The sequence below is a fragment of the Epinephelus lanceolatus genome, chromosome 12 (assembly GCF_041903045.1).
Source record: "Epinephelus lanceolatus isolate andai-2023 chromosome 12, ASM4190304v1, whole genome shotgun sequence".
Lineage (NCBI taxonomy): Eukaryota > Metazoa > Chordata > Actinopteri > Perciformes > Serranidae > Epinephelus > Epinephelus lanceolatus.
In genome coordinates, this window is record NC_135745.1 from 17352727 (window position 1) to 17366815 (window position 14089).

Genomic DNA, 14089 nt, shown 5'->3' on the forward strand with positions numbered 1-14089 from the left:
AGAGATATGGATTTTTATTTGCCCATTTTTTATTCTGATTAAATTTCATAATTTCTTTGTTCATCTTTGTAGATGAAAAGCTGTTCAACATATCACTGACCTTGCGAAGTAAGAACGTCGCGGATCAGACTCAGGAATGGTGGATCGTCAACCAGTTAGAGCCCGGACCCTTAAAAAAGGCTTCAAATAAGAATGAGTCTGGCCTGGATCTCTACGTGTTCAGTGACCAAGTCAGCCCGCCCAGTTTGGGCTTTCTGGCAGGATATGGGTATGTGGTTATTCGTGATGCGGATTAAAAAAGGTCTAATATTTGGTTTTTGCTTGTAATTACTGGATAATTTTGCATCCTCAGAAATACAACAAGTAGTATGAGAGTATGAGCCTCACTCAGTTATGATAATCAAATCATTAGCTTCTTGCTCTTTTACGCTCAGAGTGTTCTGTTATTAGGTACAATTGATTCGTATCATGCCCAAGTACGATTGCCCCCCTCTTCTCTGCTCCACAGCTTTCACATTAGTAATGTTGTTCCTGGGTACGCTTGCATCACGCCAATCTCAAGATCCACAGCCCATTCAGTGGAGTCACCCTTCACAGTATGCCTTCTGTTGATTGTATTTTGGAGACTACTTCAAAGACTGAGACTAGGAGCACTGAGAATTGCCTTTGCAACTTTACTTTCTGAATGCTACTTGTGTCCTGTTTTGGTGCAGTTGGTCTTTACACACTAATCACATGAACTGAACTTTGGATATAAGTGCACTCGGATCCAGGCCTGGGAACTTGATGTGAAAGGCTTTTAAGTTCCCTGTTGTTCTTTCATCAAATACTGAACATTTAATACAAATGATAAGTACATTTGTACTTAGCAAGAACAACTGGTGATGTGGGCATGAATGTTTCCAGTCGCCTCTCTGCCCCAGCTAAATTTAGACGGTGGTAGCGTGTGGCTGCGAGACACTCATTGGGACGGGGAAATCGACTCACTGACCTGTAAACTCTGATCCCCCGCTACTTCTGCTGGTTAGCTGTGTTGAGGTTTTCAAATTTAAACATGAGTAAACATTGAGGAAAGATAGAGAAGTTAGGCAGCAGCTGGACTAGCATCCTGCTAACTATTGTACAGGCGTTGGAAAATAAACTGGATGACATCCGTGCAGCATCAGTTTCCAACAGGATATCAGGAACTTGGCTAAATCCTGGACAGCACCATTCAACAAGGAGGCCCTTTTCTATATGCTGATCCGACAGTGCAGACAACTCTGGTAAAAGAAGAAGAGGAGGAGGTGTGGGCTTTACAGTGAAGAAGGACTGGTGCGTCAGCTACTTCAGGAGAAGTGACCATACAGCTGTTTTGTTGAGGTCAAGATGTGTGGACAGTTAAATCACTTCACAGCCAGAAACCACAGATTACCAGAACCATCCGTAGATGTAACAGTTATGAAGCAGCAGCCAATAATGTGAGAAGATGCAAAAAGGACTAAATGACAGTGCACAAGTTAAAAGAGCGAATGGGATCACATTTCAGTAGAGATGCACCTTGTGTATGGCCTGGTTGGCAGATCATGCTTTAGACAAAATTCCAAAGTTTGTCCTCTTACTGGAAATTTTCCATTAAAGTAAATCAGGTCTTGTGGTAACCATCAGTGACAACTGAGTGAACTCTGTCTGCTGATGAAGGCATGAGATGTAGCAAAAGAATAAGCCCTTGCACAAACTTCTGTTTAACAGTAATCAATAATGAACCTCAAACTTTATCCTTGTAAGTTTCTGGTCAGGTGACAGTATAAAAAAGTACAGTGGAAACAGTGGAGTAGTTTTCTAACACTTTCTACCTATAACTGTTAGAGCTTATACGTGAGCAGAAGGTGCCTCATGTTGCCTGCTCCTATGTGTGTGCATATAGATGGGAAAAAACCTAAAAGACCAGTTAATAAGTTGGACTGTTGATTGTAATTGGGGTCTGAAATGAAGTGGAAGCAGACAAGGCACCAAACAAATCAAATGTTGCGTCACATGTTGGGAATTATAATATAAGAGTTAAAGGAGCTATATGTAAGAAATCTAAAGCAAATAGTAGTAAAATCCTCCTAATATGTCACAGAGACTAAGGAATAATGTTCATATAACATAGTGATCTCACCGACAACAATAGTACAGCCAGAATATTCACATTTAAAACACATTCAAAATTCACATTTTGCGTTTTGGCCTGTTGTGCCACCCACCGCCGTCTACCAGTCACGCAGTCAGTACAGTGCCTTAATCAGTTACAGTTATGACTGAGCTACAGCAGCACGGCAAGCAGCATTAGCAGTGTCCCGGTACATAGCATTAGCAGCCGGCTTCTCCTCAGCTGTATCCCAGCAGCAGCATTAGCAGCAGAGAAGCTGCTCGAATGGTCCGCTGGAAAACCGAAGATCAAGGACGTGGCGACGTGACCCTGCCACAGCAGCTGCCCGTGGGCAAACAAATCAGTCTCCAGCGTGCCGCTGTCCAGCAACCTCAAATCTGTAGGGGAGGGGGGCGGACACGACTCGCGGCAGTATTTTGAATTTGAGTGCAGTAACCGTTTTGGCCACATTCTTACATACAGCACCTTTAAAGACCTTGTTTACTTTTTGTTTTAAAATGTGTGATCACTAAGTGGACAGCCACCAAGATGCATTGCAATCCGATCACTCAAACCATTTGCTGAGGTTGTCTGGGGCACATCTGACCACGTCTTTTGTAGTGTGAACACTAATGCGTCCTGATGCATCCCCATCAAGGACGGAGCAGGAAGATGCGTCATCAGTGCAGGATGTGGTGGTCGTTTTGGTGACAGCGGGCTAATGCTCTATAATTTGCCCATTTTACGTCCATTTGGGCAAAGTGTTGTGTAACTGGCAATTGTTTTGTCCTGTGGAAGGAGACATGTTGCTAACAGCGATATCTCCAGCTGTACTGACACACCCGCTTGTGTGACTGGAGAGAGTGTAGACGTAAAGACTTCTTCCTCTTCTCCTTCTTCTTTGTTTTTTAATGGCATCCAAAATTTTGCATAATTCCAACTTCTGAAGTTAAATTACAATCTTAAATTACAATTACAATGGCTGAAAATTCAGCCATTATCTACTCACCCATATGCTGATGGAGGCTCAGGTGAAGTTTTAGAGTCCTCACAACACTTGTGGAGATCCAAGGGGAGAGGGGGTAGCAACACAACTCCATCTAATTGAGGCTTACGGCGTCCAGATTCAAACGTCCAAAAACACATAATTGAAACCACAAAATATCTCCATACTGCTCGTCTGTAGTGATCCAAGTGTCCTAAAGCCCCAACATAAAAAGTTGTTTGGAAAAACGAGTGCGGTGCACAGAGAAGCAGTCAGAGCTACAGGCTACAATAGGCTAAAAACGTTCAAATGACGTTTTTCCAAACAACTTTTTATGTCGGGGCTTCAGGACACTTGGATCACTATGGATAAAATAATAATAACCTGTTCCCACCAATTCACACTTTCCAAGCTTCTCTCAACTGCTGCTGCACAATTTCTACAGAAACTTTCACAACACCCAGAAATCTCATTGCTGCATCTATGATATGTCCTTAATGATTTTATGCCTTTCTATTCCAGCAGTACAATTATTACCATTTGCCTTAAAGTTCAAGAACGTTACCTGATCCCTACAAAAGCAAAATTCCTCATGCTTCATTTCTGACTTGTCCGCATTAGCTTCCTGTCTCACACCATATCTTGTCTCACCTCCTTCCTCACGCTTATGTCTTTTCTTAGATCTAGTCCTGATTGGACGTAGTAACTGTGGGTGTTGCCCTTAGAATTCTGTCCACTTGTGTTCAGATCACTGAAACACATTTTAAGACCAAATGCCAACAGGGTCAAAGAGTATCTGATGGTGGAGATTTCCTTCAACTCTTACTAATGATACCTGTGGGCGCCTCCTGTTTGAGAGATGTGCTCACAGCGTCTCCTGTAGGTGCAAATCTGGCTCACAGCCTCCGTACACCTTTTAAGTACCTAGAGAAGTAGCATTTGAATGTTTTACACATTGCCTGATTGTCTTTCTCTCTTTCCTGTCTAGGATCATGGGCTTGTACGCCTCTGTGGTCCTGGTCATCGGCAAGTTTGTGCGTGAGTTTTTCAGCGGCATTTCCCACACCATCATGTTTGAGGAGCTGCCCAACGTGGACCGCATCCTCAAGCTGTGCACCGACATCTTCCTGGTCCGAGAGACTGGGGAGCTGGACCTGGAGGAGGACATGTACGCCAAACTCATCTTCCTCTACCGCTCTCCAGAGACTATGATCAAGTGGACCAGAGAGAAAACGCAGTAATGGGGGATGTTAACTAACGAAGCCTGGAGCTTTTTTCGAACAGGACCCGCTCATTCAGAAAAACTGGGCGGTCGCTCTGACGGTCTGAGCAGCTATTTCAGCCAATTCACCTGCTGAGGGAGCACAAAGTCAGCTGAGGACCAACTGTGTCCTTTTCAACTGAGCTCTGACGGCAGTGATGCAGCTCCATGCTAAAATGCTTGAGATATAAACTGGTATTTTCTACTGTTTACTGTTGAAAAACAACGATTGCAGTCATATTATGAACTATTGAGGACAGATTTGCTGGTGCTGTATTTATCTCGCGTAACCTGGTTCAGCTTGGTATCCAGTGGGTAAAATAAGCAGCTGGTGTCCAGTTGGAGGGGGAGAAATCTTATAGGACAATTTTCCTAAGTTATAAAAAGTCTTATACTTATTATAACGGTATGTTTTTAAACACAATGCCCAGAATCCTCATCGCTCTTCACGCTCTGCCTCTAACATTTTCACAATCGCACTGTAGGCGGAGAGAAACAGACCGCAACATTAATCTTTAAGGGCTTCCCACCACCAAAAAAGTGCACAATAACGACCACATGAGCACACTCTCATATTTTCTCCCGACTGGAACACTTGGACTGTGGGACTGTGCAATATTGAGCTCTCGTTCCTCCAAGTTTTCAAAGGATGTGGATCGAGGGGAAAAAGGCCGGTTCTGACCAAGAAACATGAACATTAAAAAACAACTTTTTTATTTTATTTTTTTTAAAGGTCAGAGGCCACATGGGAGCCCGCTGAGAGACACAGCTCAGCAAACATTATCAGACAATCTTTACTCGCTTTATTTTGTTTGTATGAGAAGAACTGTTACCAACTACATACATATCTTTCTCAGGAAGACCTGTTTTCACAGATATTCATTGTATGAGTCATATGTTACAATATGTAAGCTTTGATGGATCTAAAAGAATATGAGGCTGTAGCAAAGATGAACTATTTAAATGGCATGAAATTTAATGTGGATATTGTTCAGATGGACTGATACTGAGTACGTGTACTGCACAGGGAAACAGTTCAAGGCTGTAATATGAAAGTAAATTTATCGCTGTGGACCGTTTCCTTCACAGAGATTTATTGCCAATCATCCGTGTTTCTGAATCATCTACAGGTTGGCTAGAGTCGAGACCAGCAGAGGGCTGTTTCTGAATCAGGGTAACGTGCATTAGGTGGTAGATTCTTGCACATCACTTGTGAACCTCTCGCTGTTTTTAACATTCATACTGATGAACACTGTGGCACGTCGCGTGCATCCGGTCATCAAGGAAGAAACGAGCAGACACACAAAAAAAGATTCCTCACGTGAAGGGCTGAAACACGAAGCCCTTTGGTCCAAACTATGCATTAGAGGACATTGTAGCATGATAGAAAAAAAAAAACTTCATTATTGCCATGACTAATTTTCATTACATGTACATAAAAGTTGAAGAGGGTCAGGTCACGGTGGATTGAAATGTGAAATTGTACCTGTATGTTTAAGGCAATGTGGTATGATAGAGGTCCAGAGATCTGCAAATAAAACATCTGGAAAGGTGTCGAGTTTTGCATTCAGCTGCAGTTTGCTTGTGCAGAAGGACTGTGAGTGAGCAGGCACAGAATCTGTGTGTCGGTCAACAGTGTTTCAACGACAGCTGCAGCTGACGGAAGATGAGACCCTGTGATCTGAAGATGGCCTCCATCACCAACCAACTCTGTCATTAGTCCTATTTCTTTTACTTATACTTTATTTTAATTTGAAAATATCAGTTTCTCTCTCTGTTTTTGTTTGCTCACATTTTTTATTGAAGGTGCAACAATAGTGCAAAGTTACACCGCTCTAATACACAGTGTGAATGGACAGTAAAGGAGAATAAGTGCTTCAGGAAATGAATAAAATAAATACAATATATAATAAATAGGGGATATAAGTAATGACAATAGGGGAATAATCACATGAATATTAAGAGTTGGAGGTACATTAAATCAGTGCAGCCCATCATATACATATTTGCATGTACGGTATACACTGGACACACATGCCTGTGCATGCACACATCACCATCAATCTAGACAGACAGATAGATAGATAGATAGATAGATAGATAGATAGATGGATAGATTATCAGCATCATTACTACACAGGTGTGCCTTGGGATGGTCACATTGTGTGAGACCAACCCCCTGAACAGCTGATACCACAGGATTGTTGGTGAAGATTGTCAGTCATGCAGGTCATGGTAAGTGCTATATCGTAGGCAGCTGGGTTTGCTTGAGATTCTGGAAGACGATTCACCTCTCACCTCTTTCACCCTCAGCTCTGAAGAATTGAAGAAGCCTCTTGGATGGTAGGGAAACGTCTACAAGAAACTTAAGCAAGTCCAGTTGCCTATGATACAGTATGTAAGGTCTCCAGTATTGTTTCCCTGAAATTGGCAGCACATCCAACCAGCCTCACAACTGCACAAATCAGTTACAATAATGAACTGCTGTCAGGTCAAGACCCTGGTGAGGACAATGACGGTGCAGATGAGCTGTTCGCGTGGCTAGTCTCAGAGGATCCTGCAGGTGGAGACACTGGATGTGGAGGTCCTGAGCTGGTGTGGTTACATGTGGTCTGTAGGTGTGAGGGCAGTTGGATGTACTGCCAAATCCACAGAAACGATATGGGAGAAGGCCTATTTGAGTGAAATGAACATTCAGTTCACAGGCAACAGCTCTGGCGGACATATCTGCAGTCAGCATGCCAAAGGTACGCTTCCTAAAAACTTGTAACATCTTACAACACAGATTTAAACAAATATGTAACCAAAATGTGACAGAAATATTGGCCTATCTATCTATTCATGAATAAAAGTCTTAGACCTGTAACTTAAATCTGTGAAAAATGGGAGCAAAAAAGTGTTGCCTTAATTTTTTGTTCAGAATATAAAAAAACACAAGCTCTAACATACAAATTGAATGATATAAAGTGAAGAAGTTAAATAGTGTGCCCCTTTAAACATCTGCATGCATTTAATATGCAAATTGCTATATGGTGTGCAAAAAGGATTTAAATTATGAGAAAAGAAATGTCTTGCCCGTTGCCAGAGTTACACATACTGTAATTGTGAGTCCAGTTTGAGGTGATGACTCAATCTTTTTCACAGCAGACATTTTGACTTGCCATGGCAGGAAAAGCAAAGATGTAACAGATAACATTAAAAATCACGACTGCATTCAATTTAGGTGGGCTAGTTGCAATTGTACATGCTGGCTTGCTTTGATGGCTTAGTGCAACACTTAAATGGAACTGAACCTTTGGTAACAAAATGTGTTTACTTTCCCTACCATGACAAGTCAAAATGTGTCCTGTGAAACAGGTCTAACAACCTTGGGATGGACAGATTAAATGTAGGTGTGTAGGTGTTTGGGGAAAAATAAAAGTTGATTATTAGAAAATGTAAGCGTAGGATGGATTGCGCTGACAGGAGTTTACACCTTTATAAATTTGTGGTTTGGAACATCAGTGCACGTTTGTGCTCCATCTCATAAAGTTCCCATACTTTTTGAATCCATGTGTTATATGATAGAGGGTCAGGTTTCAAAGGGGCGATTAGTACGAAGTGTAACCTACATATTTTCCTCTTCCCTCAAGGCCTTCTAGAAAAGACGCCTCAGCTCTATTTGATCATGATAGTACCATGAACCATTAAAGTCTTCCATAAATACTGTAAACATGACTTTAAGCTACATTTTGAGTTATTAACCCACCCAGACATTTTTATTTTTAGCAATGGCAACATTTATGTACACTCAAGTCCAGTTTGATCTTGCTAATGCACATTACATTCAGAACGGGAGGGCATCACAAAAGTATGTGTGTGTGTGTGTGTGTGTGCATTAAATATCACCTAACAGGGAGAGAGCATTACAGTAGCCTCATCAAAGATAAATAGGTCTTGGGAGGAAGCTACACAGTCATTTCATGTCTGTCAGAGGCCATTTCGCTGTTAGTCCCACTGGTATAGAAACTCAGTCTGCGTACTCGTATTAGAAAATGTACAAAGACCATAAAATGCCAGGTAATGGAAATGTTTATTGATGCATGTGCAAAGTTTGGAGATATGCTTTAGAGGAATACACAAGAATTGGGCAACGGCACAAATAAAAAAAAATGTAAACAATCCCTTTATCACCGTTAAGTTATGTGGTGTCAGAGTAATTTTAAGTGGCATATAAATTATTCTGTCCCTAATCGTGGGCGTCTCACATTTACGGGATGAGCTTAATCACAAATACAGCATTAAAGAGGAAATCAATGGGGGAAATGCACCGAAAACATCAATACATGGTCCCTTATTCATGTTTTAGTCCCTTTAATTAGAGGATTGTACTGTGGTCACTGAATTAAACACACAGCCATGACTATTTTTTTTGGGTTTAAGGTGGAAGATAACACACACACACACACACACACACACACACACACACACACCTTGAAAAAAAACAGTCTACAGTTGGTTAAAAGCTGCAGCATCAGGAAGTGTGCTGCTCCTGACATTTTCTCAACTTGAATAATGAAGATAATAGTGTCAATCATTTATAGGCATTAATATTCAGAAATCTTTGATTTACCTTTGCGTTATTCCAAACATGCATTAACAAACTGATTGCATATTGTTCCAGTAACATTTTCAACAGGCTGCAGCCATGAATACTGAATAATTTAACTCTGTACAAATAAACACCTATACACCGATCAACTCATTCCATACATATAGAGTATTTCTGATTTTAATATGCCTATAGCAATCTTACAACGCTATCACACACAATAAGAGCAAAATGTACAGCTTCACAGAGACGAGAAATAATCGAACATTTACATACAACAGGCTTTCATACATTATTGGACACTGAAGATATTTCATTACACTGAGGTTCCACCTCAAAGAAACACAAATTAAAAAGGCTGCTTGAACTCGGGGCGACTCCTCTGCAACACCAACTCTAACTGTGTTTTTTGTTGTTTTTTTAAGAGCTTTTTTTTATGATTTCTTGCACAATAAGGATTAAACAGCCACACATCTGGGCATCAGAGCTGAAGGTGTTTGTCAAGGTTTTTAACTCGTACACAGAGGGTGCAGTGTTGGAGCAGCAGATGGGTAGAGTCGGCACTCTGGAGGCTGAAGGCTAACACAGCCCTCCCTCATAATCATCCTCGTCATCAGCACCGGCTGGCACCCCGCTAGCGCCGCCTTGTGGAGCAGCTGCAGCCTTCTTCTTCTTTCCCCCTCCTCCAGGTACCCGCAGAGAAATGGCCAGCTTGGCATACTGTGAGGCACCGGGGAATAAAGTGAGTCAGCAGATCTCAGATTTTAAAGACCCTGAAAACTCATTTTCTCAGTCTGCTTCTCATTATGATTAATGGGGTGTACCGATGGGAATCGAGAAATGGTTTCAGTTGAGAACCAGTCAGAATAATTTAGCTGAACTTGAACTATTTACTCAAACCTACCTGTGCTGCACAGAATAGTTCAGTTGTCACCTATATTATAGATAAACATCTACAGACAACTGCTGTAATGTCTATAAAATTATCACTTTAAGTAAACAGATTTCTATGCCACACAGGCTTAACCTCCACGAGTGCCATGTTTTTGACACTCTACGCACAAGTGCCACTGCTTCCTGACCAAGCAGCAAGTCTGTTACCAAGGATAAATGGAAACGAATGCTGTGCATGCAAACATTCTCTCATTTCATCTACACTGTGTTCAGCGATAATAAAACAACAAAGAAATTTGATCAAGAATCTAAAAGGAAATTAATAGAGAATCAGACTGATAAGCAGAATTGATAATGGCACTGGTATCAATAAAATCTTATCATTTCCCATCCCTTAAGGTCTTACATGACTACATTCTCTGCAGATGTTAGACCTGTTTTGGTTATTATATGAGATTTGTGCATATCTGTTCTTGTCTATGCTTCTGGCGGTGATTTGAAATAGGCAGGGCTCTGTGGGAAAAAGATGGTTACTTTTTTTTTTTTTTTTTTGCACCAGCAAGTCACCAGTCGGGGCGGCACGGTGGTGTGGTGGTTAGCACTCTCGCCTCACAGCAAGAGGGTTGCTGGTTCGATCCCGGGTGCGGGAGCCCTTCTGTGCGGAGTTTGCATGTTCTCCCCGTGTCAGCATGGGTTCTCTCCGGGCACTCCGGCTTCCTCCCACAGTCCAAAGACATGCAGGTTGGGGATTAGGTTAATTGGTGATTCTAAATTGTCCGTAGGTGTGAATGTGAGCGTGAGTGGTTGTCTGTCTATATGTGTCAGCCCTGCGATAGTCTGGCGACCTGTCCAGGGTGTACCCTGCCTCTCGCCCGATGTCAGCTGGGATAGGCTCCAGCCCCCCTGCGACCCTCAAGAGGATGAAGTGGTTAGAAGAATGAAGCCACCAGTCGCGTTAAGCCAGAGTTTTTTCTTTTCAAGGACCAGTGTGTAAAGGCATTTAAAGGCATCTAGCGGTGAGGATCCAGAACTGAAACTTCTGCTGTGTGCCAAGGGCGTAGGAGAACTACGGTGACTGACACAAAATCAGGAATGGCCCTATCTAGAGCGTGTTTGATTTGTCTGTTCTGGGTTACTGTAGGAACATGGCAGACGTCATCGAAGAGTACCTGATCCTTATGTAGATATAAATGGTTTATTTCAAGGTAACAAACACACAATGATTCTTATTTTCAGGTGGTTATAAACTAATAAAAACATAGTTGTGAATATTGTATTACATTTCTGCCAATAGATGCCCCTAAATTCTACACACTCGACCCTTAAAGTATAATAACTAAACCTGTTGGTGAACTCGCTGGTCCTCTGGTAATTTAAATCCAATTCAGAGTGATGACCTTGTATACTATAAAGTGGATCTCCTCTGAGTTTTGTCAACAGGAAGAGCAGCTTTTCCTTCGACTTTTTTAAATTTATAAGCTCGATGTGAAATTAGACAAAACAGGCACATTTCTTTTCAGTTATCTGCCAACAGCACTCACGTCATTGTCCATGTACTTCAGTAAAGGTGAGTTGCACACACGGTAGACCTGGTCCTCGTCCTGCTCGTCGTAGCCCTGCAGTAGTGTCTCCATGGCAACGCAATCTTCGCTTCCACTGTACCCGGGCAGACTGGTGGAAACCAAGCAGCACTTCATGTAATGATGCTCAGTTTTAAGTGGCAGAAATGTTACACCATGAATGTGAGGCAACGTTAAAAAACTCCTTGCTTAAGGACACTTTGGCTCTTTACAGAAATGATGACAGACTGGGATAAAAACATACCTGTAACTTTCTCTGACGCATTTATCAGCTGCTACGTAGTCGCCTCTGTGAAGATGAATCAGCACTTGAGCAGTTGTTTTCTAAAGAAGGAAAAAAAACAGACCAACATGTAAAAGTGTTACACTGTTGAATTTTACAACATATTCCAACAACTATGTTCAAAATGTCAAGTTTATACTGAAGCACAGAGCTGTGTTAACAATGCTGTGGTTTACTGATGAGCTGAGAGGAATCCAGGCCGCAGGTCAACTTAAATACCCTGCGGAGACACTACACCATTGCCTCACTGGAAATTCAATTCTAGCTGACTGTGGTGGTGAATTAAGCTTGCTTAAGATGCGTAGAGAATTTAATGACAGAAAATCCACCTTGAAGCACATTGGGAAGTTCTCAATCTCTTTGTACATGTTCTTCTCTTTCTGCAGAGCGACTGATGCTTCATCCAACCTGGTGAGCAAGACGAGATCACAGTGAGGAATGATGAGGAGCAGGTGCTTTAAACATTATTTATAGACAGATAAACACAGGGGACACAGGGTTGTTGTGTCCTTTTATTACAGTGACAGGTGAATATTTGAATCAGCTTTTACACTTTTGTTTATGGGAGAGATCTAAGAGAGCTTTCTGAATGAAGGTTTTCTTTCAACTTGCTTGACAGTTTTCTACATCAGCATTCAATGCACAACAGTGTCAATGTCCCTTCCACCTTATCTTCATTTCTTTTACCTTCTTAACCTGACCAGAAGTCTGGAGGCTTTTCCCAGCAGTTCAACTGCCTGACGCAGGCGGTCCTCATTCTACAGAGAGAGAAAACATGACTGTATATAAGCACAAAGAAACAGTCAGCATCAGTTAAATGATTCATTCAGGTTTTGTTGGAATTCTACCTCAAACACGCCAGCTGCCTTCTGATATAGGTCCACAGCTTTCTCTAGGTTTATAGGCTCTATCAGTCTGGGGAATAATGAAAGGAAAATGTTTTTAGATGAAAGAACAGCCTGCATTTTTTGTTCCTGAGCGAAGCTTGCATTGCATCAGTGCTCCCTTTTGTGGCAGGTTTTTCATTTGAACTAAAAGGTACATTTCTAGATAATATCAAGGCTGACAGCTTGAGGAATTTAATTGAAGGTCAAAGGTAAACTTACTTTCCAGCCCGGTCCAGAGCCATGGCAGCAGTATCAGGAGTCCCATTCTCCATGTACATCATACAGGCTTTCTCTATGTACTGGATGGCCTCTGGCATCTTCTTTTGTTCCTGTCACAGTGCAAACACAGCAGAGTTACAGCTCTGCTGCAGATGTTTTACCTATGTCTATCTGTTTAATGTTTAAGCTGTGGGTGCACTCACCTTCATCATCATACCTGCCTGTTCAATAGCCCTGAGGAAAGGGAAGAGGGTTTGAATAAAACAAGTGGTTTTCATGTTTGCTGTTGGTTTAATACTGAGGTTATAACACAGAATACTCACTTTGCAGCATGAAAAAGCCTGTAGGGCAAGTTAAGGAAATTACAAAACAGATAGCATGTGTAATGTCATGTCACTGTGGACACAGTGCAGAGAGGATACGCCTTGTTTTCTGTGTGGTATTCAGCTTCTTTCAGGTAAGCATCCTTTGCTTGGTCATATTGCTTCGCATTCTTGAAGCACACAGCTGAAGAAAAATGACAGCTGGTTAGCGATATAACCATGAGATATCTGTTGATTATTAACTTCATATTAAGATTTAATATTAATGTTAGGTTACCTGCTTTGGCGTATTCTGACGCAGCACTGTCAAAATCAGGCTTCCACTTTGTCAGACCTGTCTTTAAGCTACAAAAACATAATTAGCAGATTACAAACGGCTGAATCAGCGGCACCATCAGTTTATGGACAGTTACACACCAAGACAAGATGGTGTCTCATTTATTGTACATTAACTTCACATATAATGACCTGAAGGTGCAAAATTACTGTCCATTTATGTCGCATAACCCATGGTGAAACTGCCACAGTGGCCTTTGCAGCTAGCTAACACAGGTAGTAAAACAAGCTACTGTTTCCTGGGCAGGACAGAAACGACATTTTAATTCTTCGCTCACCATTTCTCAGCTTTAGCTATGTGTTCGTGAGCTTCATTTATCTTCTGAGCAGCCATGCTCTTAATTTACGCGACGAGGTATCAAGAATTTGTTTTCGATAAATAGCTATGGATGATATTTCGTCGATGTTTGGATTAACAGGAACTCCTCCTCGGGCGCAACGTCATCCGATGTCGCAGGCTACGGGTGCCGCCGAGGACAAAGTAGAGTTGAATGCGAAACACTAGCTGTAATGCAAAAGCAACGGGATTTGTATTCTAAATAAAAATATACATAAAACCAATTTATTATTTACAATTTGACAGAATCATGATTGGTATTTATTTGGAACATGTAACA

General features: G+C 41.7%; 2 protein-coding genes across 3 annotated transcripts in view; one reads left to right on the forward strand and one right to left on the reverse strand.

Moving 5' to 3' along the window:
• Positions 1 to 5917, forward strand: part of piezo2b (piezo-type mechanosensitive ion channel component 2b) — a 113836-nt gene extending 107919 nt beyond the window's left edge. For both annotated transcript variants that reach the window (XM_078173042.1, XM_078173041.1), the window contains 2 exons: positions 73 to 268; positions 4087 to 5917. In XM_078173042.1, the coding sequence (XP_078029168.1) occupies positions 73 to 268; positions 4087 to 4339 (449 nt within the window). In that variant the 3' untranslated portion in view covers positions 4340 to 5917. The remainder of the gene's footprint in view (positions 1 to 72; positions 269 to 4086) is intronic.
• A 2495-nt stretch (positions 5918 to 8412) lies between these two features.
• On the reverse strand, positions 8413 to 13930 carry napgb (N-ethylmaleimide-sensitive factor attachment protein, gamma b). The gene is made up of 12 exons (XM_033651480.2): positions 13751 to 13930; positions 13414 to 13481; positions 13236 to 13320; positions 13137 to 13154; positions 13017 to 13047; positions 12814 to 12923; positions 12556 to 12622; positions 12395 to 12465; positions 12037 to 12115; positions 11669 to 11748; positions 11386 to 11515; positions 8413 to 9670 (listed from the first exon to the last, which is right to left on the reverse strand). Exons 1-12 carry the CDS (start codon positions 13804 to 13806, stop codon positions 9530 to 9532), a joined length of 936 nt encoding a protein of 311 aa, XP_033507371.2. The 5' UTR covers positions 13807 to 13930; the 3' UTR covers positions 8413 to 9529.
• Positions 13931 to 14089: the final 159 nt, after the last annotated feature.